General features: G+C 46.2%; 2 protein-coding genes across 6 annotated transcripts; one reads left to right on the top strand and one right to left on the bottom strand.

Moving 5' to 3' along the window:
* Window positions 1–1,082: 1,082 nt before the first annotated feature.
* Window positions 1,083–8,286, bottom strand: LOC140460400 (uncharacterized). 3 transcript variants are annotated; one of them, XM_072554938.1, is made up of 2 exons: window positions 8,224–8,286; window positions 1,083–5,154 (listed from the first exon to the last, which is right to left on the bottom strand). In XM_072554938.1, the coding sequence occupies exon 2, from the start codon at window positions 4,744–4,746 to the stop codon at window positions 3,925–3,927; it is 822 nt and encodes a 273-aa protein (XP_072411039.1). In that variant the 5' UTR covers window positions 4,747–5,154; window positions 8,224–8,286; the 3' UTR covers window positions 1,083–3,924. The 3 variants fall into 3 exon arrangements, with proteins under 3 accessions (XP_072411039.1, XP_072411038.1, XP_072411037.1); XM_072554937.1 differs by having other exon boundaries at window positions 7,966–8,280; XM_072554936.1 differs by having other exon boundaries at window positions 8,111–8,280.
* On the top strand, window positions 7,983–20,394 carry LOC140460397 (uncharacterized). Of its 3 annotated transcripts, none has more exons than XM_072554931.1 (3): window positions 7,983–8,519; window positions 8,613–8,843; window positions 18,804–20,394. In XM_072554931.1, exon 3 carries the CDS (start codon window positions 19,191–19,193, stop codon window positions 20,073–20,075), a length of 885 nt encoding a protein of 294 aa, XP_072411032.1. In that variant the 5' UTR covers window positions 7,983–8,519; window positions 8,613–8,843; window positions 18,804–19,190; the 3' UTR covers window positions 20,076–20,394. The 3 variants fall into 3 exon arrangements, with proteins under 3 accessions (XP_072411032.1, XP_072411031.1, XP_072411030.1); XM_072554930.1 differs by having other exon boundaries at window positions 7,983–8,525; XM_072554929.1 differs by lacking the exons at window positions 7,983–8,519; window positions 8,613–8,843 and adding an exon at window positions 17,744–17,879.
* The last annotated feature ends 5,778 nt before the right edge of the window (window positions 20,395–26,172 follow it).

The following is a 26,172-nucleotide window of genomic DNA, read 5'->3' as shown; positions in this document are numbered from 1 at the left end:
ACCTCCTGATGCTACCTGGCTTCTTCTGTTCTTCCAGCCTCCTGCCTGTCTATTTTGCCAATTGCGACACAGACGTAGAACAACGTTTCCAGAGTCTGTCCCCACCCCGATTCACTCCCTTTCCTTTCAGTTGCTGCAAGTCAACAACTGAATCCCAGAATGAAAAAAAAATGGAAAAGGTGGTGAGAAAAGAGAGTGCCGTACTCACAGATGTTGGACAGAGGAAGGAGATTGCAGTCTGGGGTGAAGCTCAATCTTCATTCAGAGAAACAGGAGCAGCAACATCTTCAGAAACTCATTGTCCAACTTCCGCATTCAGACAATGGGGTATCTCGGATTAGCAGGAGGACCAGACTCCTTCCGGTCCTCCGGTACTCCCTATTGGTCAATCAAAAGAAGATCGCGCGCCTTTTTGTGCCGACTGCGATGAGCATGCCCAGTATTTTGCTGACACCCGGCGAGCATGTGCACGACATTGCTGACACCGTCAATCATGCGCTGTATGCTCTATCGAGATGCTGGTGTGACTAACAGATTTTAAGTGTCCAAATGCCAATAGGAAAAAAAGGGGTAGAGCCACAATATTTTTTCTCCGTGGTTCGACATTTGATTGGTTTTGCATTTTGTCTCGCTGCTCAACTTTTGTATGTCTTCTCCCCTTGTTGATAGAGTCTCCCCGTGAGCTGACTTTGGGCAGCGCTTTAACCAGTTACACAGACTGAAGAAACATTACACTATTCGCAGGAGGGAGTGACTGTACACGTTTCCTGAGTGTGATCCCAGTTTCAATTGTTCATCGGAAACACAGAACCAAAAGGACACCAGAACTGCGGAGAATTTGGGGAAATGTGGGGACTGAGGGAAGGGATTCCATTCCCTGGGGGCACTGGAGGTTCATCAGCTCAGTCGCAGTGCGGACAGGCCGTTCTTCAAAAAATTATTACAACATTATTTCCCATTGACAAAAACACATTCACGCTGCCTGATTACCTTGAACTTATACAAGTGCTCTGTCATAATATCTTTGATAATAGCTTTGAACATTTTTCCCATTACATATGTTAAGTTAAATGGTCTCCCTTTTTGAAGAAAGGATTTGTCCAATCTAAAAAAAAAACCACCCCTGAAACTAATGAGGTTTGGAAAATTAAAACCAATACATTAACTATTACGGGGAGAAATGCGGGGAAGTGGAGTTGAAATGCCTATTAGCCATGATTGAATGGCGGAGTGGACTCGATATGGCCTTACTTCCACTCCTATGTCTTATGGTCTTATTTCACGCCCTAATTTCTCTTTAAGAGTCTAGGATGAATTCCTTCAAATACCCGGGACTTATCAGCTCGGAGTTCCAACAGTTTACTCAGTCCTCGTTCCCTGGGGATTGTAATTTTCTTCAGTTCCTCCCTCCCTTTGAATTCCTGATTTACAGCTAGTTCTAGGGTGTTACTTGTATCCTCTCAAGTGAAGTCAGATTCAAATTCTTTTCAATTCATCTGCCATCTCTTTATCCTCTGTTACTAAATCCCCAGACGCATTTTCTGCAGAACCAACACTTATTTTGTTAACTATTTTTAAGAAAAGCTGACAAAACTTTCCACCATTTTTTAAGCTAACTTTCTAACCCTAAATTGCCGTGCGACTGCCTGCATTATTTCTGATATTTTGCCATAGCTCTCAACTCTAGCATCAACTTGTCTGCGTATTCTATTGAACTGACCTTGATTAAGTGTTGCAAAACACACAAGGGCAAATCTTTCCTCTCCAGAAAGTCTTAGTACTTAACACGATAAAATTCACTTTGAAATATTGTTCATCCAAATTTTACCAAGCACATACTACAGATTCAACATCCCACAAAGACACCCAGTTTTGTTATGATCTTTAATTCTGAAGAGAAATTTGAATACCCAGTGATTAACTGGAAGAACTCTTCATTAAGATTTCACATTTTTAAAACAAATAAAAATTACCCATTAACTGGTGTAACTTAGCAGAATGGGATGTATGGCCTTAAATTGTAAATCTAGTTTTCTTTAAATCCCTGCAAGAGTTCCCACGAATCTTTACAAGAGTCTTGATAGTTCATTGACTTGCTGGGAATAGTCCAAGGGATACAACATCTCTTGAGGATTCACTTAAATCCTTCTCAGGATTCCAAGTATTCCTGGTAATTGTATGTGGGAAAAGATCTGCCACCCTGGCAACCCACAATAGGCCCACAAAAGCAAAATTGGCCAAACTGTACCAAAACACCCAGAATGCCTTAGCAGGGACCAAGCAGGCTGACAAGTGAAACTAGACAACACTTGCAGACAAGGGAATACCTGTCCACCTCAAGTACCCACTAACAATGACAGAATACCACAGCTATCCCAAAGCCCTGAGGGCAGCTTCACAACCCAGCAATACCAAAGCCACACAAAAGGACAGGTCAGACAGAGAGGCACCAGCAAGAGCATTGCTCCCAGGACAGGACAATGGAAGCACCTCACCATTTCAGAGGAGACATTAGCACCTATGCAAACAGACACACGCGCTCTCATGCACACACACATGTCTATGGGGTGAATTTGCATTTGCAGATACATTCAATTTTGATCCAAAAGCACACAACCTGCAGGCAGTTGATACATGTAATATTTGTAAATTCCTACTTTGGAAATAGAACCAGTCTGATTCAAGATTGGGATACAGACTCAAACCTCACACATTTCATTGTTGTCTGAACTGAGATGAAACCTATTTATATAAAACCTTATGTCATCTCGAGAATCTGACTTCAAAGACTTTCTGGGATTTACACATTAATGAACTAAAACTTGCAACCTATTCTAAAAGACAAAAGACTTCACAACAATCTAGGTTTGTTCAATATATCCGATCAGTTGCACTGTACTGTGATCTTTTGCTATAAATTCTGTCTTATGATCCTTCTCCACAGCTTCCTGATGAAGGAGCAGCGCTCCGAAAGCTAGTGGTTCCAAATAAACCACTATAACCTGATGTGTGATTTTTGAACTTGATCCAACCCAGTCCATCTCTGGCTCCTCCCCATCTTTTCTAGTGAAGGCAGCCCCCACCTCCCGGTGCTGCCAGGAAACTTTACAATGCTGAGGAAATGATGCAGGACCTGCACTCATGAAAACTTTACAATTTCTAACGATACTAGCTACTCATTCACTGCTCCATCTGATACATGACATTGGAAACTTAGTGCAGGAGGTTGAAAGAAATGAGCAGCTTTAAAACAAAAACCTCTTGGAGCTCAAAGCCTTCAATGAAAGTCTGAGCCCAGCGGTAAGTTCAGGTAACCTTTATCAAGACCCAACTTTATTACAGCTTCAGATCCTCCCAGCAAAATGGCGTAGAAAAAGTAGCTTTGTTAAAAAAAAACAGCTCAATATCAAAGAGTACACAGTCCCCTCACCCCCAACTTTCTTTACTATTAGTCAGCACCAAGTTATCCCTTTGGAATTGGATCCTTGGTACAGTCTTAACCCGTAGGAAGTATTGCCTCACTCAGCGATTTCAACCCAGACCCTGTATCCAAGTAAGTTTCTCCCTGTTCATTTCCGCAGGTGGGGGAGTCAACCACACAGCTGTGGGTCTGGAGTCACATGTAGGCCAGCCCGGGTAAAGGATGGGACGACTGAATGAACCCTTTCCCACACGGCAGTTTCCTTTCCTAAAAAGGACATGAGTGAATCAGATGGGGGTTCTCATGCCCCCACCCCCAAAAATGGTTTCATCGTTAGATTCCGAACTCCAGACTTCTGACCGAATTCCAATTCCGCCATCTGCCACGTCAGGATTCAAACCCAGGGGTCCAGTCAATAATGGGACTCTGCCATTGCTCCTTCAATCCCCCTGCCATGGCATGTGAACTCGCTGGTGCCTCTGCAGGTGGGAAGAGCGGGTGAATCACTTCCCACACTGAGAGCAGGTGAATGGCCACTCCCCAGTGTGGACCCACTGGTGGGCCAGCAGGGTGGAGGCCTGTGTAAAGCCCTTCCCACACTCAGGGCAGCTGAAGGGTCTCTCCCCTGTGTGGACCCGCTGGTGCTTCAGTCTGTCGGACGAATTGCTGAAGGCTTTCCCGCACTCGGGGCAGGTGAAGGGCCTCTCCCTGGTGTGGACCCGCCGGTGGGTCAGCAAGCTGGAGGCGTGGGTAAAGCCCTTCCCACACTTGGGGCAGCTGAAGGGCTTCTCCCCCGTGTGGACCCGCTGGTGCTTTAGCCTGTCGGAGGAATTGCTGAAGGCTTTCCCGCACTCGGGGCAGCTGAAGGGCCTCTCCCCCGTGTGGACCCGCTGGTGCCTCAGCCGGGCGGAGGAATTGCTAAATACCTTCCCACACTCAGGGCAGCTGAAGGGCCTCTCCCCAGTATGGCCCCGCTGATGCCTCAGCAGGGCTGAGGAATTGCTGAAGGCCTTCCCGCACTTGGTGCAAAGGAACGGCCTTTCCCCGGTGTGGACCTGCTGGTGGGTCAGCAGACTGGAGGCCTGGGTAAAGCTCTTCCCGCATTTGGGACAGCTGAAGGGTCTCTCCCCTGTGTGGACCCGTTGGTGCTTCAGCAGGTCAGAGGAATTGCTGAAGGCCTTACCGCACTCTGTGCAGGGGAACGGCCTCTCCCCCGTGTGAGTGCGCCGATGAGTCTCCAGGGCAGACGGGAAATGGAAACTTTTCCCACAGTCACCACACTTACATGGTTTCTCTATGGGGCAGGATCCCTCAGGTTTCTCCATGGCCACAACTTCAGCTGCGCACAAACATGTGTAGAGCCCCTCCCTGCTCTGAATTCCTCTTTCCAGGTCATATAACTATTTCTGGCTCCACACTCAGTGCACTGCAACCATACGGTCTCTCATCCAGTCCCACTGACTCTGAAAACATATAGAAGCAGGAACCAAAAAGCTTTGCTCCTTCTCACAGAATCACAGTCGAAAATTGTTGTGTTCCCAATGGATTGAGTGACTGTCAGACATTGACATCAAAGTGAGGACTGAAGACACTGGACACTCAGTGTTGAAATGTGCGGTGCAGGAAAAGCACAGCAGGTCAGGCAGCATCCGAAGAGCAGGAGAGTCGATGTTTCAAGCATAAGGCCTTCATCTGATATTTTTGAAACTTCAGTCTTCAGATCTTCAAATACTCTGTAAAAAAAAATTACAAAAGTCATCACTGTCAGTGCAGGGTAGAAATTCAGAACAAGCAACTCTACTTTCTGCAGAATGTTCTTTTCTTTTGTTGTTCCACAAAATTGAAAGCATCATCCCACTCTCACTCTCACTCCCCCTCTGTTCTCACTCCACTCTAATTCTCCTGAAGGTGCTGATTCAGGATCTTACAGGGGCAGAAAAGCAAAAATGTGAAGACTGACATCTCTCTGAATTTTGGATCGCTCCATCTGAAAGTTAGTTTCTTTCCCAACACTGGAATACTGCTGAGAGTGAGCAGATCTGATTTTAGGAAGCAAAAACTGTCAATTCAGGGTGAATCTGCAATGCAGTTTCTTGACGAAAAATGAGACACGAAATGGTTAACGTCCCCAGGAAGGGGGAGAAAACAAGACATCAAGGTATTGACACCGACACCAGAGAGAAAGTGAACATGCCGACCAGATATCCAGAATCAATCTAGGCCTATTTGCCAGCACTTGGCCTATATTCCTTTAACCCCTTCCTATTCATATACCCATCCAGATGCCTTTTAAATGTTGTGATTGTACCAGTCCCCACCACTTCCTCTAGCAGCTTGTTCCTTACACACACCGCCCTCTGAATGAAAAAGTTGCCCCTTATGTCCCTTTTAAACCTTCCCTTCCCCACCCCACCCTTAACCTATTACCCTTACTTTCTGGAGTATCCCATCTCAAGGAAAAGACCTTGACTATTTACCCTATCCATGCCCTCTCATGATTTTATCAACTTCAGCCTCCAGCACGCAAGGGGAAACAGCCCCAGTCTGCTTGGCCTCTCCCTATCACTCAAACCATCCAACTCTGGCAATATTCTTGTAAATCCTTTCTGAACCCTTTCAAGTTTCACAACATCCTTCTGATAGGACTGAGACCAGAACAGCACACAACATTCCAAAAGTGGCTATGGTTCTGCTGAACAATGGCAATTTAATTCCAAAATATTAATTTCTTCATGAGAAGGGAATAATTGGCATTGTAGCTGTAAGAGGTCTCTTGCAGAAGAGTGAAGAACCAAGTGAGAGAACTTTCCATTAAAATGGAGAGGAACAGAGGTGATTCTGAGACTGGGGACTTATATCTAAAGCAAGGAAATTACAATGGCAGAGGCACAAACAGGTCACAACAAATGAGGGAACATTATTGAAAGAAATGACAAACATTTAAAGAGCACCTGGAGGAACTGCAACAGTTGTCTATTCCTGTCTGAAAAAATAAAACACAGAAGGTGGCGCAGCCACGGCTAACAAGGGACATGATGGATAGGACGAGATCCAAAGGAGTGGCGTACAAATTGGCTAAAAATAAAGTACCAGATCTGAAGACTGCGAGCAGTTCAGGTTTCAACAAAAGGATTGATCAAAAGGGGACAATGGGTATGTGAAGATAAAAAAAGATTAGAGAAAACAATAACAACTAGAACAGGCAAAGTTCTCATGTGGAACAAAGGGATGGCAGACCAATTACCCACATATGTTGCTTCTATCATCACAAAGGAGGACACAGGTAACATCCCCAAAATGGTGGGGAACACATGGTCCACTGAGAGCAGAACTGAAGGAAATGAGTAGTTGTGGGGAAATGGTGTTGGGGCAATTGATAGGATTAAAAGTTTACAAATCCCAGTGCTGGTAACCCACACCCCAAACTATGGTCCGAGGTCATGCAATTGGCAAACCTTGGGCTGATCTTAGCAGAACTATTTAATGGTAAGGTCCTACGGAGTGTTGCTGAACAAAGTGACCTTGGAGTGCAGGTTCATAGCTCCTTGAAAGTAGAGTTGCAGATCGATAGGATAGTGAAGAATGTGTTTGGTATGCTTTCCTTTATCGGTCAGAGTATTGATACAGGAGTTGGGAGGTCATGTTGCGGCTGTATATGACATTCGTTCGGTCACTTTTGGAATATTGCATGCAATTCTGGTCTCCTTCCTATCAGAAGGATGTATGAACCTTGAAAGGGTTCAGAAAAGATTTACAAGGATGATGCCAGGGTTGAGGGATTTGAGCTATAGGGAAAAGTTAAACAGTCTGGCGGTTTTCCGTGGAGAGTCGAACACTAAGGGGTGACTTTATAAAGGTTTATAAAATGATGAGGTGCATGGATAGAATAAATAGACAAAGTCTTCTCTCTGGGGTGGGGGAGTCGATAACTACAGAACATAGGTTTAGGATGAGAGGGAAAAGATTTAAAGGAGAACGAAGGGGCAACTTTTTCATGCAGATAGTGGTAAGTATATAGAATGAGCTGCCGGAGGAAGTGGAGCAGGCTAGTGTAATTCCAACATTTAAAAGGCATCTGGATGGGTATATGAATAGGAAGGGTTCGGAGGGATATGGGCAAGTGCTGGCTCAAGTTAACCCTCCTCCTGTATTGAATTTCAAATCTATCTTCATCATGTCTTTCCTCCACTCCTGGCGTTCTCTTTTCTCCTGTCTACAAACTGAAAATAACATCAACACATCAATGCTCTCCTGGCCACTGCGATCTTGGAAGTACCCAGCGCCACAAATGATCAGATTCATTCACCACAAATTCACAGTCCACCTTCGTGTCATTCTAGATCTCTCTCTCTCCCTCCCACTCCCTTTTCCTGTCTGAAGGCCACACAGACCAAGCTCAGGGACAGGTCTCTGAGTGAAATGAGGAAATTCTAGTTGAATGACACCAACTGTCATTTCTCTCCCGGAAATGACGGCTGATGGTGCCCTCACCAAGATGGCCGCCCGCGCTCCCCGCCCCAAGTCAAAATGCGCCTTATCCTTACAATGATGGCGCCCTGTTGCCCGGGCAACACGAGAGCTCCTCCGGTGGTGAAGTGGGCCTGGGGAGGTTTTATTCACGGCCTCAGGCCTCCCCCGAGGAGTTTATAAACTCCCCAGTCTCCCTCCTCCCGCGGTTTCCAATCCTACCCTGTCTCACTGTCTCCTCTCCCCGGGATGTTTATGAAACCTGTTCCTGATCTGAAGAAGGATCACTTGACCCGAAACACCTCCTCGATTTCTCTCGACAGGCGCTGCCGGACCTGCTCAGCTTTTCCAGCGATTTCTGTTCTTGTTCCTTCAGCCGCCGGCGCCATTTCGCTCACACTTACCGCACGCATGCGCACTGCCAGGACCCCATAGAGAGGTTTCTCGATCGCATGGGATTGTGGGAATTGAAGGCGCCATTAATGTCATGAAATCCAGTATCCCATATGCCTTCTTAATTGTCCTATTCATGTGTTAATGAAGTACACGTCAGGGGCAAATCTTTCAGCGATTTTAGATTTATGCATTGAGTAGAACACTACAGGTGTTTAACTCTAAACTCTAGTTCCAAGTCAGTGTCAGTATAATCACTCTTTGTCTGTTCTCAAATAAGCACCGAATCAATGCTCTCCATCTGACCCTTCTTAACGTTGATTCTCTTTAGTTTGCAGATTCCAACTCGCTGTTACAATAATTTATTAAAATCTACTTCTGGTACATGGGCGTCACTGGCTGGCCAGCATTTGGTTCTCCTTGAGAATGTGATGGTGAGCTGCCTTCTTGAACCTTTGCAGTCCACATCCTGTCCGGTGACCCACAATGTCTTCAGGGAAGGAATTCCAGGATTTGGACCAGTGACACTGAAGGAACAGTAATACATTTCCAAGTCAAGATGGTAAGTGGCTTGGAGGGGTACTTGCAATAGGTTGTGTTCCCATGTATCTGTTTTCCTGGTCCTTCTCGATGGAAGTGGTTGTTCGTTTGAAAGGCAATTTGTAAGGTGCTTTGGTAAATTTTTGCAGTGCGTCTTGTAGATACTACACACTACTGCTTCTGAACAGTGGATATGGTACCAATCAAGCAGGCAACATTGACCTGGATGGTATGAAGCGTTTCAAATACAGTTGAAGCTGCAACCCCATCCAAGCTAGTGGGGAGTATTCCATTACACTGCTGACTTGTGGCTTGTAGAAATTGGAACACATTTTGGAGAGTCAGGAGGTGAGTTACTCACTGCAGTATTTCTGGCCTCTGACCTGCTCTTGTAGCCACTGTGTATATATGGTTCATCGAGTTGAGTTTCTGTTCAATGGTAAACCCCAAGGCTGTTGATCGTGGGGTACTTAGTGACAGTAACATTGTTGATATCACAGGTCAGTGGTCAGATTATCTCTTTTGGGGATGAGTCATTGTGTGACATTTGCGTGGCATTCATGTTACTTGCCACTCATCAGCCCATTGGATATGGTTAAGATCTTGTAGCATTTCAAACTGAACTGCTTCAGTTTATGAGGAGTTGTTTATAGTGCTGAACATCTGCAATTATTGCAACATCTCCACTTCTGAACTTATGATGGAGGAAGGTCATTGAAAAAGATGGTTTGGCCTATGAACTCCTGCAGAGTTGTCCTGAAGCCGAGATGACTGACTTCCACAAACCATAGCCATCTTTCCATGTACGAGGTATGACTTAACAATTAAGACATACAAAACTAATTGAAGGAATAGGTATGAGACAACCCTTTTCAGGGTGTCTCCAGTGCAGATTTTTCTGTCCTCGAAACAATCTGATAAATGTTGAGATTCATCAGCCTTTTGATCTTGGCAGTTTCCTTTTTCTCCAACATTTGTTTCACATTAGCAAGTTGAATTCTTCTGCATTTTTCAGGAAAATGTTTTACAGAAGGTAACATTCTTAATATCTGTGTAATGTTCCGTGGGAAATCTGTCTATAGTGCACCAGTTGGAGGAAATTTCTCTGAAAAGGTTTGTCAAATGCCCTGCTTCCACAAGACCCAGTGTTCCCAAAGGTGAAGTACTTTTATCAGCCCTTTTATATTTTCCAGAATTCCCATGATAGGAGACATGTGCCACTTATACCCACCACAAATCTCCTGAAACTGAGTGCACTACAAAAGTCCAGCAGGAAGATTATCAGTAAAAAGATCTGGTTTCAATCATACAGTTATAGATATCTAGAGACATACTGCATGGAAACAGATCCTTTGGTTGAACTCATCCATGCTGACCAGATGTCCCAAGCTGACCCAGTCTCAAGTTCCAGCCTTTGGCCCATATCCCTCCCAGATGCCTTTTAAATATTGTAATTGTACCCATCTCCACCACTTCCCTGGCAGCTTGTTTTACACACACACACAGACACAGACAGACAGACAGACAGACAGACAGACACACACACACAGACACACACACACAACCCTCTGCATAAAACAATTGTCCTTGAGGTCACTTATTCTCTTCTTGCTACCCACAGCACCTCCTTTCCGTTCCCCTCCCCCCACCCTCAGCATCCCCTGTCCATCCACAGCTCCTCCTGTCCATTTCCACCCTGCCACCCACAATGCCCCTTGTCCATTTCCCTCTCCCCGCCCTCTGACCCCATCTATCCTCCCTCTCTCCCCTCACCCTCTGCTCTCCATCTCTCTGTTCCCTGTCTATTCTCTCTCTCCACCAACTCTCTGCTGTCCATTCTTCCACCGCCCCCACCCTCTCCTTGCCACTCATTCTCTCTCTCCACCCATCTTCTGCCCCCGTCCATTCTCTCTCTCCTCACGTTCTGCACCCCACACCATTCTCTCTCCTGCCCCCCCCCAACACTCTACCCCCACATTCTCCCTCTCAGACCCTTCTCCCCCATTCTCCGGGTCCCCCACGCTCTGCCCTGCAGGCCTTTCTCTCCCCCCCAAGTCCTTCTCCTCTCCCGCACGCTCTGCTCCCCCGTCCATTCTCTCTCTCTGTTCTCCACAGCTCCACCCAGCCCCCGTCCATTCTCTTTCTGTTCTCCCCAGCCCCACCCTCTAGCCCCCATCAATGAGAGGAATGAATCTGGTTGATGGCAGGGAGGAGGAGGAGCTAGAAAGATAGGGAGCTTATTTGAAATTGAGTTCCCCAATGTTGAGTCCTCCCAACTCTACGCAGCCCGGGCGGAAGATGAGATGTTGTTCCTCCAATTTGCAGTTTGATTCATTGTGGTAAGGGAGGACGTCAAAGATGGTCATGTGAGAAAGGGAGTGGGAAGGGGAATTAAAATGGCTGGTGACTGGGAGTTCCGGTCGGCCTCTGCGGGCCCAGGCACAATGGGTTCTCCAAGTCTCCCCGATGTAGAGAAGTCCACAATTGGCTAACACATGGCAAATGCAATCCCACAATGTAAAATTATAGCCTATGGTGTGAAAAAAAGCAGAAAGGAGGTGTATTGTTTAAATGGTGATGTATTGGGGTGTGGATAAAGTGAGGACTGCAGATGCTGGAAATCAGAGTCGAAAAGTGTGGCACTGGAAAAGCACAGCAGGTCAGGCAGCATTCAAGGAGTAGGAGAGTTGACATTTTGGGCATGAGCCCTTCATCAGGAATGATGTGTGAATGTAATTGAAACCAGTCAATACCAGTTGTCAGACAGGGTCAGCAAGCAATCAGCAAGGCAAGTGGTATTTTAACAAGAGGAATTGAGTTCAGAAGTGGGATGTCTTCCGGCAGTTAGGGGGGGTCATTGAGTGTATTCAAGGCTGAGTTTGTCTGATTTTTGAACAACAAATAAGTGGATGTTTATGGGGGAAGGCAAGGAAATGGTTTTAGAACAGTTTCAGTCCAACTAGTCCATGCTGACTATGTTTTCAAACTAAATTAGTCCCAGCTGCCTGTGTTTGGCCCATATCCCTCCAAACATTTCCTATTCATGGACTTGTCCAAATTTCTTTGAAACGTTGTTACGGTACCTGCATCCTTCCTCTGGACATTTATTCCACACACAAACCACGCTCTGTGTTTTTTTAAAACAAACTGGTGCCCCTCATGTCTTTTTAAAATCTTTCTCCACTCACTGTCAAAATTTGCTCCCTAATCTTGAAACCACCCCAGAGAAAGAAGACCCGCCGTTCACCTCATCTATATCCTTCATGATTTTATAAACCTCTATAAGGTCACCTCGCAGCCTGCTGTGTTCCAGTGAAAAAGTCCCAGCCTATCCACTTAGATGTAGTTAGATTCATATCCGGTTATGATCTGTTCAATGCTTATGCAGGCTCAAAAAAACAAATGGCCGACTGCTGTTCCCAGTTCTCACTCTGTGTCCAGGACAGCAAGAGACTATAAGACATAGGAGCAGACAGTAGGCCATTCAGCCCATCAAGTCTGCTCATACCATTCAATTGTACCTCATAGGTTTCTCAATTCCATTCTCTTGCTTTCTCTCCATAACCCTCGATCCCCTTGGTACTCAAGAACATATGTCTCAGTCTTAAATATACTCAGTGACCTAGCCTCTGCAACCTTCTGTGGCAATGAATTCCATAGATTCACCACTATCTGGCTGAAGAGTTTTATGTTTATCTATTTTCTAAAAGGCCTTCTCTTTTCTCTGACGCTGTGCCCTCGGGTCTGAGTCTCTCCTACCAACGGAAACATCTTCCCAACGTCCACTGTATCCAGGCCATTCAGTATTCTCTGTGTTTCAATTAGATCTCTCCTGAGTGTGGGCCTGTTAGTCAGCATGAAGCAGACCCTTCAGGATGAGGTACAGCAGGGATTAGTTTCGGCAAATGGAAAGAGAGTATGTGGGATGGAGATTTTCAGCTTCTAGGGAATAAGAGAGGAAAGAGAGTTCATTATAAATTAGATTTGTTCAGGTGGGCCAATGGGCCGAGGAGTGGCAGATGGAGTTTAATTTAGAGAAATGAGAGGTGCTGCATTTTGCAGCTGTATAAGACATTGTTTAGGCCAGTTTTGGAATACTGTGTTCAGTTCTGGTCTCCCTGCTGTAGCAAAGAGGTTGTGAAACTTTGGAATTGGTTGGAGAAGATATACAAGGCTGTTGCCATGCTTGTGACCTATAGTGAGAGGCTGAAGAGGCCAGGGATATTTTCCCTGGAGAATTGGAGACTATGGGGTGATCTTACAGATGTTTATGAGGGGCATGGATAGGGTAAATACCCAAGCACTTTTCCCCAGGGTAGGGGAGTCCAAATCTAGAGGGCATATGTTTGAGGTGAGAGGGGAATGTTTTAAAAGGGACGTGACCGGCAAGGTTTTCGTGCAGAGGATGGTGCATGTTTGTAACAAACTACCAGATAATGACAACATATAAAAGGCATCTGGATATGTACATGAATAGGAAGGATTTAGAGGGATATGGGCCAAATGCGACTAGGTTAATTTAGAATATTTGGTTGGCATGACAAGCTGGGCCGAAGGGTCTGTTTCCATGCTTTTTAACTCTAATCAGCTTTGCTGAAAGCAGTAGAGTCAGAGCACTTTCAGAGCAGCTTTGCCCTTACTGGGAGCAATAGACAATAGGTGCAGGAGTAGGCCATTCTGCCCTTTGAGCCTGCACCACCTTTCAATATGATCATGGCCGATCATCCTTAATCAGTATCCTGTTCCTGCCTTAGCTCCATAAACCTTGATTCCACTATCGTTGAGAGCTCTATCCAACTCTTTCTTAAATGAATCCAGAGACTGGGCCTCCACTGCCCTCTGGGGCAGAGCATTCCACAAAGCCACCACTCTCTGGGTGAAGAAGTTTCTCCTCATCTCTGTCCTAAATGGTCTACCCCGTATTTTTAAGCTGTGTCCTCTGGTTCGGCACTCACCCATCAGCGGAAACATGTTTCCTGCCTCCAGAGTGTCCAATCCTTTAATAATCTTATAGCCCTTCTAAACTCAAGGGTATATAAGCCCAGTCGCTCCAACCTTTCAGCGTAAGGTAGTCCCGCCATTCAAGGAATTGACCTCATGAACCTACACTGCACTCCCTCAATAGCTAGAATGACTTTCCTCAAATTTGGAGACCAGAACTGCACACAGTACTCCAGGTGTGGTATCACCGGGGCCCTGTACAGCTGCAGAAGCACCTCTTTGCTTCTACAAAATGGTCCAATTCTGAAAAGGGAAAACACCCAAGTGGCCAGTGAACCTCTTTGCTTCTATACTCAATTCCTCTTGTTATGAAGGCCAGCATGCTATTAGCCTTCTTCATTACCTGCTGTACCTGCATGCTTACCTTCATTGACTGGTGTACAAGAACACCCAGATCTCTTTGTACTGCCCCTTTACATAAATTGATTCCATTTAGATAGTAATCTGCCTTCCTGTTCTTGCCACCAAAGTGGATAACCATACATTTATCCACATTTAACTGCATCTGCCATGCATCTGACCACTCACCTAACCTGTCCAGGTCACCCTGTAATCTCCTAACATCCTCCTCGCAATTCACCCTGCCACCCAGCTTTGTATCATCAGCAGATTTGCTAATGTTATTACTCATACCATCTTCTATATCATTAATATATATTGTAAAAAGCTGCAGTCCCAGCACTGATCCCTGCAATACCCCACTGGTCACTGCCTGCCATTCCGAAATGGAGCCATTTATCACTACTCTGTTTCCTGTCAGCCAACTAACTAACTTTCAATCCAAGTTAGTACTTTTCCCTCAATAGCATGTGCCCTAATGTTGCTGACTAACCTCCTATGTGGCACTTTATCAAAAGCTTTCTGAAAGTCCAGGTACACGACATCTACTGGATCTCCCTCATCCATCTTCAGAGTTACATCCTCAAAAGATTCCAGAAGATTAGTCAAGCATGACTTCCCCTTCATAAATCCATGCTGACTCTGACCTATTCTGTTACTACTATCCAGATATGTCATAATTTCATCCCCTATAATAGACTCCAGCATCTTTCCCACCACTGAGGTCAGACTAACTGCTCTATAATTTCCTGTTTTCTTTCTCCCACCTTTCTTAAAAAGTGGTACAACATTAGCCACCCTCCAATCCGAAGGAACTGATCCCGAATCTATCGAACTCTGGAATATAATCACCAACGCATCCACGATTTCTGGAGCCACCTCCTTCAGTACCCTGGGATGTAGTCCATCAGGCCCCGGGGACTTATCAACCTTCAGACCTAACAGTCTCTCCAACACCAATTCCTGGCAACTATAAATTCCCTTAAGTTCAGGTCCTTCAGCCACTGTTACTTCAGGGTGATTGCTTGTGTCTTCCCCAGTGAACACAGATCTGAAGTGCCAATTCAATTCTTCTGCCATTTCTTTGTTCCCCGTAACATATTCGCCTTTCTTCAAGGGCCCAATTTTAGTCTTAACCACTTTTTTGCCTTTCAAGTACCTAAAAAAGCTTTTACTATCCTCCTTTATATTTTTGGCCAGTTTACCTTGGTACCTCATTTTTTTCTGTGTGTATTTCCTTCTTAGTAATCCTCTGTTGTTCTTTAAAAGCTTCCCAGTCCTCCATTTTCCCACTTATCTTTGCTATGTTATACTTTTTCTCTTTTAACTTTATATGTTTCTTAACTTCCCTCATCAGCCACGGCCACCCATGCCTCCTCCTAGGATCTTTCTTCCTTTTTGGAATGAACTGATCCTGCATCTTCTGCATTATACGCAGAAATATCTGCCATTGTTCCTCCACTGTCATCCCTGCCAAGGTATTGCACTATTGAACTTTGGCCAGCTCCTCCCTCATAGCTCCATGGTTCCCTTTATTCAACAGGAATACTGTCACTTCCGATTGTACCCTCTCCCTCTCAAATTGGAGATTGAAGCGTATTGTATTATGGTCACTACTTCTCAATGGCTCCTTCACTTCGAGGTCCCTGATCAATTCTGGTTCATTGCACAGAACAAGTTACAGTGAAATCTTTAATTTGTGGGACAGCAACTGAGTGAATGAGTACATCCAGAATTTTAGTGGAAAGTGGGAATTCATTGCACTGTGGGGATGAAGTGCTTTAAGGTTTACCGGCAGTATGTACAGTGTGCTGAGTGGGGTGCTAAGTGAAGGGTTAGGTGGGTTCTTGTTTTAAACTGCTCATTTCTTTCAGCCTCCAACATTGTATTTCCACTGCTGTACATCAGAAGGAGTGAATCAGTCACTGTTATCATTAGAAACCTTACGGTTTTCAGTACCTCAGGTATTACATTGTTTTCAAAGTTTGGGAGAAGATTTGTAGCTCGGGTGCTCGTTGTTGTGATTCTGTTCGCTGAGTGGGAATTTGTCTTGCAAACGTTTCGTCCCCTGTCTAGGTGACATCCTCAGTGCTTGGGAGCCTCCTGTGAAGTGCTTCTGTGCTGTTTCCTCCGGCATTTATAGTGGCCTGTCTCTGCCGCTTTCAGTTGTCATTTCCAGCTGTCCGCTGTAGTGGCCGGTATATTGGGTCCAGGTCGATGTGTTTGTTGGTAGAGTCTGTGGATGAATGCCATGCCTCTAGGAATTCCCTGGCTGTTCTTTATTTGGCTTGCCCTATAATGGTAGTGTTGTCCCAGTCGAAGTCATGTTGCTTGTCGTCTGTGTGTGTGGCTACTAAGGATAGCTGGTCGTGTCGTTTCGTGGCTAGTTGGTGTTCGTGTATACGGATCGTTAACTGTCTTCCTGTTTGTCCTATGTAGTGTTTTGTGCAGACCTTGCATGGGATTTTTGTACACTAGATTAGTTTTGCTCATGTTGGGTATCGGGTCCTTCATTCTGGTGAGTTGTTGTCTGAGCGTGGCTGTTGGTTTGTGTGCTGTTATGAGTCCTAGTGGTCGCAGTAGTCTGGCTTTCAGTTCAGAAATGCTCCTGATGTATGGTAGTGTGGCTAGTCCTTTGGGTTGCGGCATGTCCTCGTTACATTGTTTCCTGAGCATTTTAAAGTTTACTGACAGCAGCGGGGTTTGGGCCGTAGTCACTGGAAACGATTAAGCAGACAGATAACACACATACGAGAGGGCAGGGTGGGACTTGTCTTTTGATTTGGTGGAAGGTGGGTAGTTCTGCGCGCTGTGATCCGGGGCAAACACGACTGCAATAAATCATTCAATCTCCACAGTGTGGAAGTAGGCCATTCAACCCCTCTGAAGAGCATGCCATCCAGACGCACGCCCACCAGCTCCCTGCCTTGTCTAGTAGTTTCTGTTGGTGGATGAGACTCGGCCATAAAATTAGGGGGAGTAGATTTAAGGTAGAGTTTAGGAGGAGCTGTTTTTCCCGGAGAGTAGTTAATCTGTGAAGGGTGAGGGTGGATTGGCTATGCTAAATTTCCCCACATGGTCCAGGGTTGTACAGATTAGGGTGGATTCGCCATGTTAAATTACCCATCGTGCCTAGATATGTGCAGGTGAGGTCTATTCGGGGGGTAAATATCGGGCAGGAGAGGAAAGGGAATGGATGTGGGTGGGTTACCCTTCGGAGGGTCGGTGTGGTCTCATTGGGCCGGGTGACCTGCTTCTACATTGTGCGGATTCTCTGAAGGGAAAAGATTTTTGCAAACTGTGCAGAACAGTGCGGGCCGTCAATCCGGAGCAGGCGCAGTGCGGAGCCGCCGTTCGCCCCGCCCCTTTGTTTCGTCACGCCCTATCTCGTGGGCCGTCGCTCGACACTTGCTCCTCCCACTGTCCCGGCCGCACTCCGCCTCCGTACCCGCCTCTCGCTCCACTCTGTCGCCCCGCCCCTGACCCCAATCGTCTCTCCGCCCTATCGCTCCGCCCCCTCCTCGCTGTTCGCCCCTCCCCTTCCTGTCTCTCCTTTTCCCGCATCGACCCATCGATGACGTCACAACGCGGAAGTGGCTCTGCCCGTTTCAGAGTAAAACCCTTTCGCTGAGCAACTGTTCAATCTAAGAGGGAGAAAATCTGTTCACTGGTAGCAACTGGAGTGAATCCAGGGAGGGAGCAGACTCTGCAAACTCAGGTATGTGTCTTAATTGCCCGGGTGAGGAGGGACGGAAGGGTAGGGTGGGGCTGTTTTCCCCAGCCCGCGCCAGAATCTTAGGGGTAACATTTTAGACTTTTATAAAATCATAAGGAGCATGGATAGGGTAAATACACATGGTCTTTTCCTTGGGGTGGGGGAGTCCAGAACTAGAGGGTGATTGGTTTAGGGGGAGGGGGCGTGGAGATTTAAAAGAGACCAAAGGAGGCAATTTTTTTACAAGGTTTGGTCGGGTGTGAATCTGTGTATGGAATGACCTGCCAGAGAAAGTATGGAGGCTGGTATCATTTAAAAGGCATCTGCACGGGTGTATCAAAACGAACGGTTCAGAGGGCCAGGGAACACGTGCTGGCAAATGTCACTAGATTAATTTAGGATATCGGGTCAGCACAGAATAGTTTGACTTAAATGCCTATGTCTGTTTCTGTGTGTATATCTCTATGATTCTGGCTTTCCAGTAACGTTTGCCACGTCTGTATGTTCTGTTTCTCTCTCTGGTGTCGGTGTTAATACCTTGAAGTCTCATTATGCTTCCCTTCCCGGGGACATTAACCATTTCTTGAGGTTGTTCCTCAAGAAGCTGCATTGCAGGCTCATCCTGAAGTGGCACACTTTATTTTGCTTTCCAAATCAGACCTGCTCACTCTCAGCATTATGCCAATGACGTGAAAGATACTAACTTTCAGGTGGAGTTTCAGAGAGATAAGCTTTGACGTTTTTGCTTTTCAGCACCTGTAAAATCCTGAATCAGCACCTTCAGGAGAATTGGTTAAAGTGGAATGAGAACAGAGGGGGAGAGAGAGAGAATGGGATGACGCTTTCAGTTTTGTGGAATAATAAAAGAAAAGAATGTTCACCAGAAAGCAGAACTGAAAGTGATGACTTTATATTCTCTTTTTACAGCGTTTGAAGATCTGAAGACAGAAGTTTCAAAATTAACTGTAACGTCAACTCTCCTGCTCCTCGGATGCTGCCTGATCTGCTGAGCTTTTCCAGTGCCGTACGTTTTGACAGTGACTCTCCAGAGTCAGCAGTTCTCACTTTGGTGGCAATGTCTGACGGTCAATCAATCCATCAGGACCACAACGATTTTTGACTGTGATTCTGTGAGAAGGAGCAAAGCTTTTTGGTTCCTGTTTGAGTACATTTCCTGTATCAGTGGGACTGGATGAGAGACCTACTGTTGCAGTGCACTGAGTGTGGAGCGTGTAACAGCTATACTGCCTGTTAAGAGGAAATCACGGTGCGAAGGGGCTCTACACGTGTTTGTGTGCGGCTGAAGCTTCGGCCATGGAGAAATCTGAGGAATCCTGCCCTGTGGAGAAACCATGGAAGTGTGGTGACTGCGGGAAAGGCTTCTGTGTCCCATCTGCCCTGGAGACTCATCGGCGCAGTCACACCAGAGAGAGGCCCTTCAGCTGCCCTGAGTGTGGGAAGGGCTTTACCCAGGTCTCTGCCCTGCGGACTCACCAGCGGGTCCATACAGGGGAGAGGCCTTTCCCATGTCCCGAGTGTGGGAAGGCCTTCAGCAATTCCTTCAACCTCCAGACCCACAAGCGACTCCACACTGGTGAGAGGCCATTTTCTTGCTCCGAGTGCAAGAAGGCGTTCAGACATTCCTCTGACCTGCTGACCCACTGGCGGGTCCACACGGGGGAGAGGCCCTACAGCTGCCCCGAGTGTGGGAAGGCCTTCAGCAATTCCTCCCACCTGCTGACTCACCAGCGGGTCCACACTGGGGAGAGGCCTTTCACCTGCCCCAAGTGCGGGAAGGGATTTAGTCAGGTGAGCAACTTGTGGAAGCACCAGCGTCTCCACACTGGGGAGAAGCCCTTCAGCTGCCCCGAGTGCAGGAAGGCCTTCAGCAATTCCACCACTCTGCTGACCCACCGGCAGATCCATATGGGGGAGAGGCCATTCCCCTGCACCGAGTGCGGGAAGGCCTTCAGCAATTCCTCCATCCTGCTGAGACACCAGAGGATTCACACAGGGGAGTGGCCCTTCAGCTGCCCTGAGTGCAGGAAGGGGTTCAGCGATTCCTCCAATCTCCAGACCCACCAGCGTCTCCACACTGGGGAGAAGCCCTTCGGCTGCACAGAGTGTGGGAAGGCCTTCACCTGCTCCTCCCACCTGCGGAGGCACCAACGAGTTCACGTGCCATCACAGGGTGATTGAAGGAGCAACAACTAAGTGCCATTAGGGACTGGACTATCAACCCAGTTCCGGGGACTCCTGCGTTTGAATACAGCCATGGCAAGATCATGGAATTTGAATTCTGTCAGAAATCTGGAGTTCAGAATCTGATAATGAAACCGTTTTTAGGGTGGGGGGCCCATCTGAATCACGCATGCTCTTTTTAGGGAAGGAAACTGCCATTGTGGGAAAGGATTCATTCAGTCACCCAGCTGCATCCTACACGTGACTCCAGACCCACAGCTGTGTGGTTAACACTACACTGCCCAGCACCTCCCCTCTTCCACCCGCCCCCCCTCCTCTTCCCCCCCCCCTCCTTCTCCCCCCCCCCTCCTTCCCCCCCCCCCCCACCCTTCCCACCCCCCCCTCCTTCTCCCCCCCCTCCCCCCCCTTCCCCCCTCAGCCCCTGGCAGATGAGCAGGGAGAAACATATTAGGAGACAGGGTATGGGTTGAAATTGCTGAGTGAGGCAATACCACCTCCAGGTTACGGCTGTACCAAGGATCCAATTACAAAGGGACAACTCGGTGATGACCAATAGTAAAGAAAGTGAGGTGGGATGGGGGGTGAGGAGTGTGTGTGTGCTTTGACCTTGAGCTGTTTAAAAAGCAGCTACTTTTTCTACACCTTTTTGCTGGAGGATCTGAAGCTTTAACAAAGTTGGGTCACAATAAAGATTACCTGAACTTACCACGGGCTCAGACTCTCATTGAAAGTTTTGAGCTCCAAGAGGTTTTTTGTTTTGAAGCTGTTCGTTTCTTTCAGCCTCCTACACTAAGTTTGCAAAGTTGTGTATCAGATGGAGCAGTGAATGGGTCGCTCGTATCATTAGAAATTGTAAATTTTTCAGGAGGTACTGTGTTGTTTCATTGGCATTGTAAAGTTTACTGGGAGGTAAGGGCTGTGTTCACTAGAAACCACTGGGGTGGATAAAGTTAAAAATCACACAAGACCAGGTTATAGTCCAACAGGTTATTCGGAAGCACTAGCTTTCGGAGCGCTGCTCCTTCCACAGGTAGCTGTGGAGCAGGATCATAAGACAGAGATCTTATAGCAAAATTCACAGTGTCATGCAACTGATATCTTTTAGAATGGGTTGCAGGTTTCAGTTCATTAATTTTTTTTTAAATTCAAAAATATACTTTATTCATAAATGATTTGATGTTCTGTACATTGGATCATGCCATACATATGTCCATATTTACAAACACAGATTCGACTTTATCCTTTTCATTCGCATTTACAATCCTGTGCATTTTTTCAATCTTGTATATATACATATATTTGGCTGAGGCATCAGCAGAGCCCAAAAAAAACATCTGTATGGGCCCCCTGTTCTTCTTTAGGCAGGCCGATCTTACACGGTGGTCTTTCCCCACCGCGCCTTGGCGGCAGCTGCCCCAAGCTTCAGCGCGTCCCTCAACACGTAGTCTTGGACCTTGGAATGTGCCAGTCTGCAACACTCGGTCGGGGTCAACTCCTTCAGCTGGAAGATCAACAGGTTTCGGACCGCCCAGAGAGCGTCCTTCACCAAGTTGATGATCCTCCAGGCGCAGTTAATGTTCGTCTCGGTGTGAGTCCCAGGGAACAGGCCGTAGAGCACGGAGTCCCGCGTCACGGCGCTGCTCGGGACGAACCTCGACAAGCACCACTGCATTCCTCTCCAGACTTCCTCTGCATAGGCACATTCCAGAAGGAGGTGTGTGACAGTCTCGTCCCCCCCGCAGCCACTTCGAGGGCAGCGTGCGGTGCGGCAGAGAGTCCGGGCGTGCATAAAGGATCTCACAGGCAAAGCCCTTCTCACCACCAGCCAGGCCACGTCTTGGTGCTTTTTGGAAAGTTCTGGCGATGAGGCATTCTGCCAAATGGCTTTGACAGTCTGCTCAGGGAACCGCTCGACAGGATCCGCCCTCTCCTTTTCCCGAAGGGTCTCAAGGACGCTACGTGCTGACCACTTCCTGATGGACTTGTGGTCAAAGGTGTTTTTCCTCATAAATTTCTCCACGAAGGACAGGTGATACGGAACGGTCCAACTACTCAGAGCGTTCCGCGGCAGCGAGGCCAGGCCCATCCTTCGCAACACCGGGGACAGGTAGAACCTCAGTACGTAGTGACACTTGGTGTTTGCGTACCGGGGATCCACGCACAGCTTGATGCAGCCACACACAAAGGTGGCCATCAGGGTGAGGGTGGCATTGGGCGTGTTTTTTCCCCCATTGCACCGGTCTTTGTACATAGAGTCTCTTCGGACCCGGTCCATCTTTGATCTCCAAATGAATTGGAAGATGGCCCGGGTGACTGCGGCGGCACAGGTCCGGGGGATAGGCCAGACCTGTGCCACATATAGCAATACTGAGAGTACCTCACACCTGATGACCAGGTTTTTTCCCGCGATGGAGAGCGACCGTTGCCCCCATCTGCCTAGTTTCTGTCTCATCTTCCTGATCCGCTCCTCCCAGGTCTTGGCGCACGCCCCAGCCCCCCCGAACCAAATACCCAGCACCTTCAGGTGGTCAGTCCTGACGGTGAAGGGGATAGAGGATTGGTCGGCCCAGTTCCCGAAGAGCATGGCCTCGCTCTTGCCTCGGTTTACCTTGGCCCCCGAGGCCCGTTCGAACTGGTCGCAGATGCACACGAGTCTGTGCACGGACAGCGGATCCGAGCAGAAAACAGCGACGTCATCCATGTACAGGGAGGCCTTAACCTGCAGGCCCCCGCTGCCAGGAATAGTCACCCCTCTCAGGCTCGCATCCTTCCTGATGGATTCGGCAAATGGCTCTATGCAACACACAAACAAGGCGGGTGAGAGGGGGCATCCCTGCCTGACTCCAGATCTTACAGGGAAGCTATCTGATTCCCACCCATTGATTGAGACTGCACTGACAATGTTGGTGTAGAGCAGTCTGATCCAATTTCTGATTCCCTCCCCAAAGCCCATTTTGGAGAGGACATCCCTCTTATATGTATGCGATATCCTGTCAAAGGCTTTCTCCTGGTCCAGGCTGATAAGGCAGGTGTCCACCCCCCTGTCCTGCACGTAGGCGATCGTATCCCTGAGGAGTGCGAGACTCTCAGAGATCTTCCTGCCCGGTACAGCACAGGTTTGGTCCGAGTGGATCACCGATCCCAGAGCAGACCTGACCCGGTTGGCGATGACCTTTGACAAGATTTTGTAGTCTGCATTTAACAGTGAGATCGGTCTCCAATTTCTAATTTCCTCCCTCTCCCCCTTCCGCTTGTAGACGAGGGTGATGATGCCTTTCCTCATGGATTCACTCATGGTACCTGCCCGAAGCATACTGACATACACCTCCAGCAGGTCCTGGCCGATCAAGTCCCAGAGAGCGGAATAAACCTCGACCGGTAAGCCGTCGCTTCCGGGAGTTTTATTCTTTTCGAAGGACTCGAGGGCCTTGGTCAGTTCATCCAGAGATAGCGGGTTTCAGTTCATTAATATGTTACTCCAAGAACAACGTCTAAGTCATGTCCTTGAGATGATTTATGGTTTTATATATTTTTTAAAAGTGACATCTCAGCTCACACAATACATTAAAGTTGTGAGATTTGAGTCTGTCAGTATCTCAATCTTGAATCAGACTAGTTCTGTTTTTAAAGTAGGAATATATAAAATATTACATGCATTGACTGCCTGTAGATTGTGTGCTTTGTGAGCAAAATTGAAAGTATCTGCAAATATAATCCTGCCAATAAAAATTCACTCCATAAGAGTTGTGTATGTGTGCGCATGTGCGTTTGTATGTAAGAGTGTGCATGCTTGGTTGAGTGTGATGGAGTGTAAGTCTGTGAGTGTGTGAGAGTGTTAGGGTGTGCGTATATGAGAGAGGTATGAAAAAGCAAGGGGTTGCATTTTGCTAAAACGAGGAAGGATAGGGCTTGCATAGTTAAAACAGAGACATAAGAGGGTTCAGATACATAGTGATGCAACCTGCAAAGAACTGGTAGACTGGATGGTTAGGAAGGCATTGCCACCCAGATCCACTCCCTTACTTCATATTTCTCATAGCTCATCCCCCCCTACCTTACATATCATGAACAATAAGGGTAATTTAGCATGGCCAATCCAGCCTAACCTATACCCTAATCTAAAAACTACCTTCTCAAGAATGTAATTTAAATGCACAACATTTCTAAGAAAAATGTCTGTCTGACTCAACACTGGGACCCAGACAGAATTCACACCTATTGTTAGAAAAGCTCTGCATTTGAATGACTTTCTTGCGAAGGTAATTAAAAACAAGTTCTGGAATTAACATGCTAAAGAGCAGAAACCCATTCTAAAAGATTAAAGATTTAATCTAAAATTGTTTAATACATGACATCTCCATGACACTGGACTCCTTTGGCTATAAATTCCACGAACATGATCTCATTCTCCACAACCAACCTGATAAGAGAGCGGTGCTCCAAACGTTCGCGTTTCCGAATAAATCTGTTGGTTTATAACCTGGTGTTGTGAGATTTTTAACTTTGTCCATGGGAAACACGTGTTGTGGGACTGGTAACAGTTATTTTGTGATCTGTTCCACCTGAAATTTCTCCTCTACGCAGACAAGGGTGAGCAGTCTGTTTTTGTGCTTTGTGAGAGATCAGGCTAGCAGCTTTTAAATCCTTATGTTCAGCAGCACAAGAAAACTGTAGGTCAGTAATCGTATTTCGAGAGTGGTACTTCCAGCTCTGGTAGTCCTGTTGGGTCACCAGAGAGGGAGGGAGAGAAGATGTCACATCTAAAAAGCAAACCGAAAAGTTTTTGTTTGTTCCGTCAGTTGAGTTGGTTCTGCACTCAGATGAGACTGGATACTGATATTAATGAATCAGAATTGAACACTACAATGGAACACCTTACATTTCAAGAACGTTGAAAGGGCAAATCAAACTGTAACCTTGAAGAGATATGCTTCCATTTCTAACCTTGGGAAATCCAAATGAGACATTTTTACTGATCACTCCATTTCAGAGTGCTGCTCTTTCATCAGGTGGTCATGGACAATAAGATCATGATCACAGAAATTTTAGCCAAAGGAGTCCACGGTCATGGAGATGTCCTTCACTAAACAATTTTAGATTAAATCTTTCATATTTCAGAATGGGCTTCTGTTCTTTGGTACATTAATCCCAGAACTTGTTTTAAATTACCTTCAAGAATGTCATTTAAATGCAGAGCTTTTCGAACAACAATGTCAATCTGACTCGATATTGGGACACAGACAGAATTCACACCTATTGTTAGAAAAGCTCTACATTTAAATGACTTTCTGAAATGGCTGATCTTTAACATTGAGAATAGTTACATTGATACTTTCAGACTTTAACAATGTTTCTGAATATATGTTCACTTTTTGAAAAGAACTGCTGAAATCTTTCTGAAACTTGCATTTAAACGTGCACAGTTAGGCCACAGCCCAAGACAGGCTGTAAAGGATGAATGGCCTAATCCTAGTTTTGTGAAATTGATTCTGACTATGTAGAAATAGAGTCATAGAGTTGTAGAGCACAGAAGCAAACCCTTCAGTCCAGACAACCAAATATCCTAAATTAATCTAGTGACCCATTTCCCAACATTTGGTCCATATCCCTCTGATTCTTTTCTATTCGTGTTTCCAACCAGATGCATTTTTTTCTTCTTCAGCTAATTGAAGCTGTAGAAGCCTGAAATCTTTAAAGGATTTCCTGAAAAAAACTTTTATGCAAGATTTGGCTCAGTGGTGGATTTTCTAAAGCTTTGCTATTGTAGTTGTCAATTTGTTAAAAAAACTTTCAGTTGTTGTTGTCCAAGGCAGAGTAAATATTCATTTAAGATATAATTGAGATATATACATTCTTTACAATGTTTGTCCATCATTTAGTACATTGAGCATCATCTTTTTGTGATTCAACAGATATGATTTGAAGTGAATTCTGCAAGATACTTTTGTATTTTATCTAACTTTGCTTTGTGTTAAAGATTTCCTTTGTGACATTTTAATTAAAATATCTCAATGTATAATAATGAAACAGCTAATTTATTCTGAAATTATTTCAATTAGTTGGTCGATTGCCAAATAATAGCTGCTTTACTGTT

This window comes from Chiloscyllium punctatum, chromosome 36, assembly GCF_047496795.1.
Source record: "Chiloscyllium punctatum isolate Juve2018m chromosome 36, sChiPun1.3, whole genome shotgun sequence".
Classification (NCBI taxonomy): Eukaryota; Metazoa; Chordata; class Chondrichthyes; order Orectolobiformes; family Hemiscylliidae; genus Chiloscyllium; species Chiloscyllium punctatum.
This window is presented reverse-complemented; position numbering and strand designations above follow the sequence as displayed.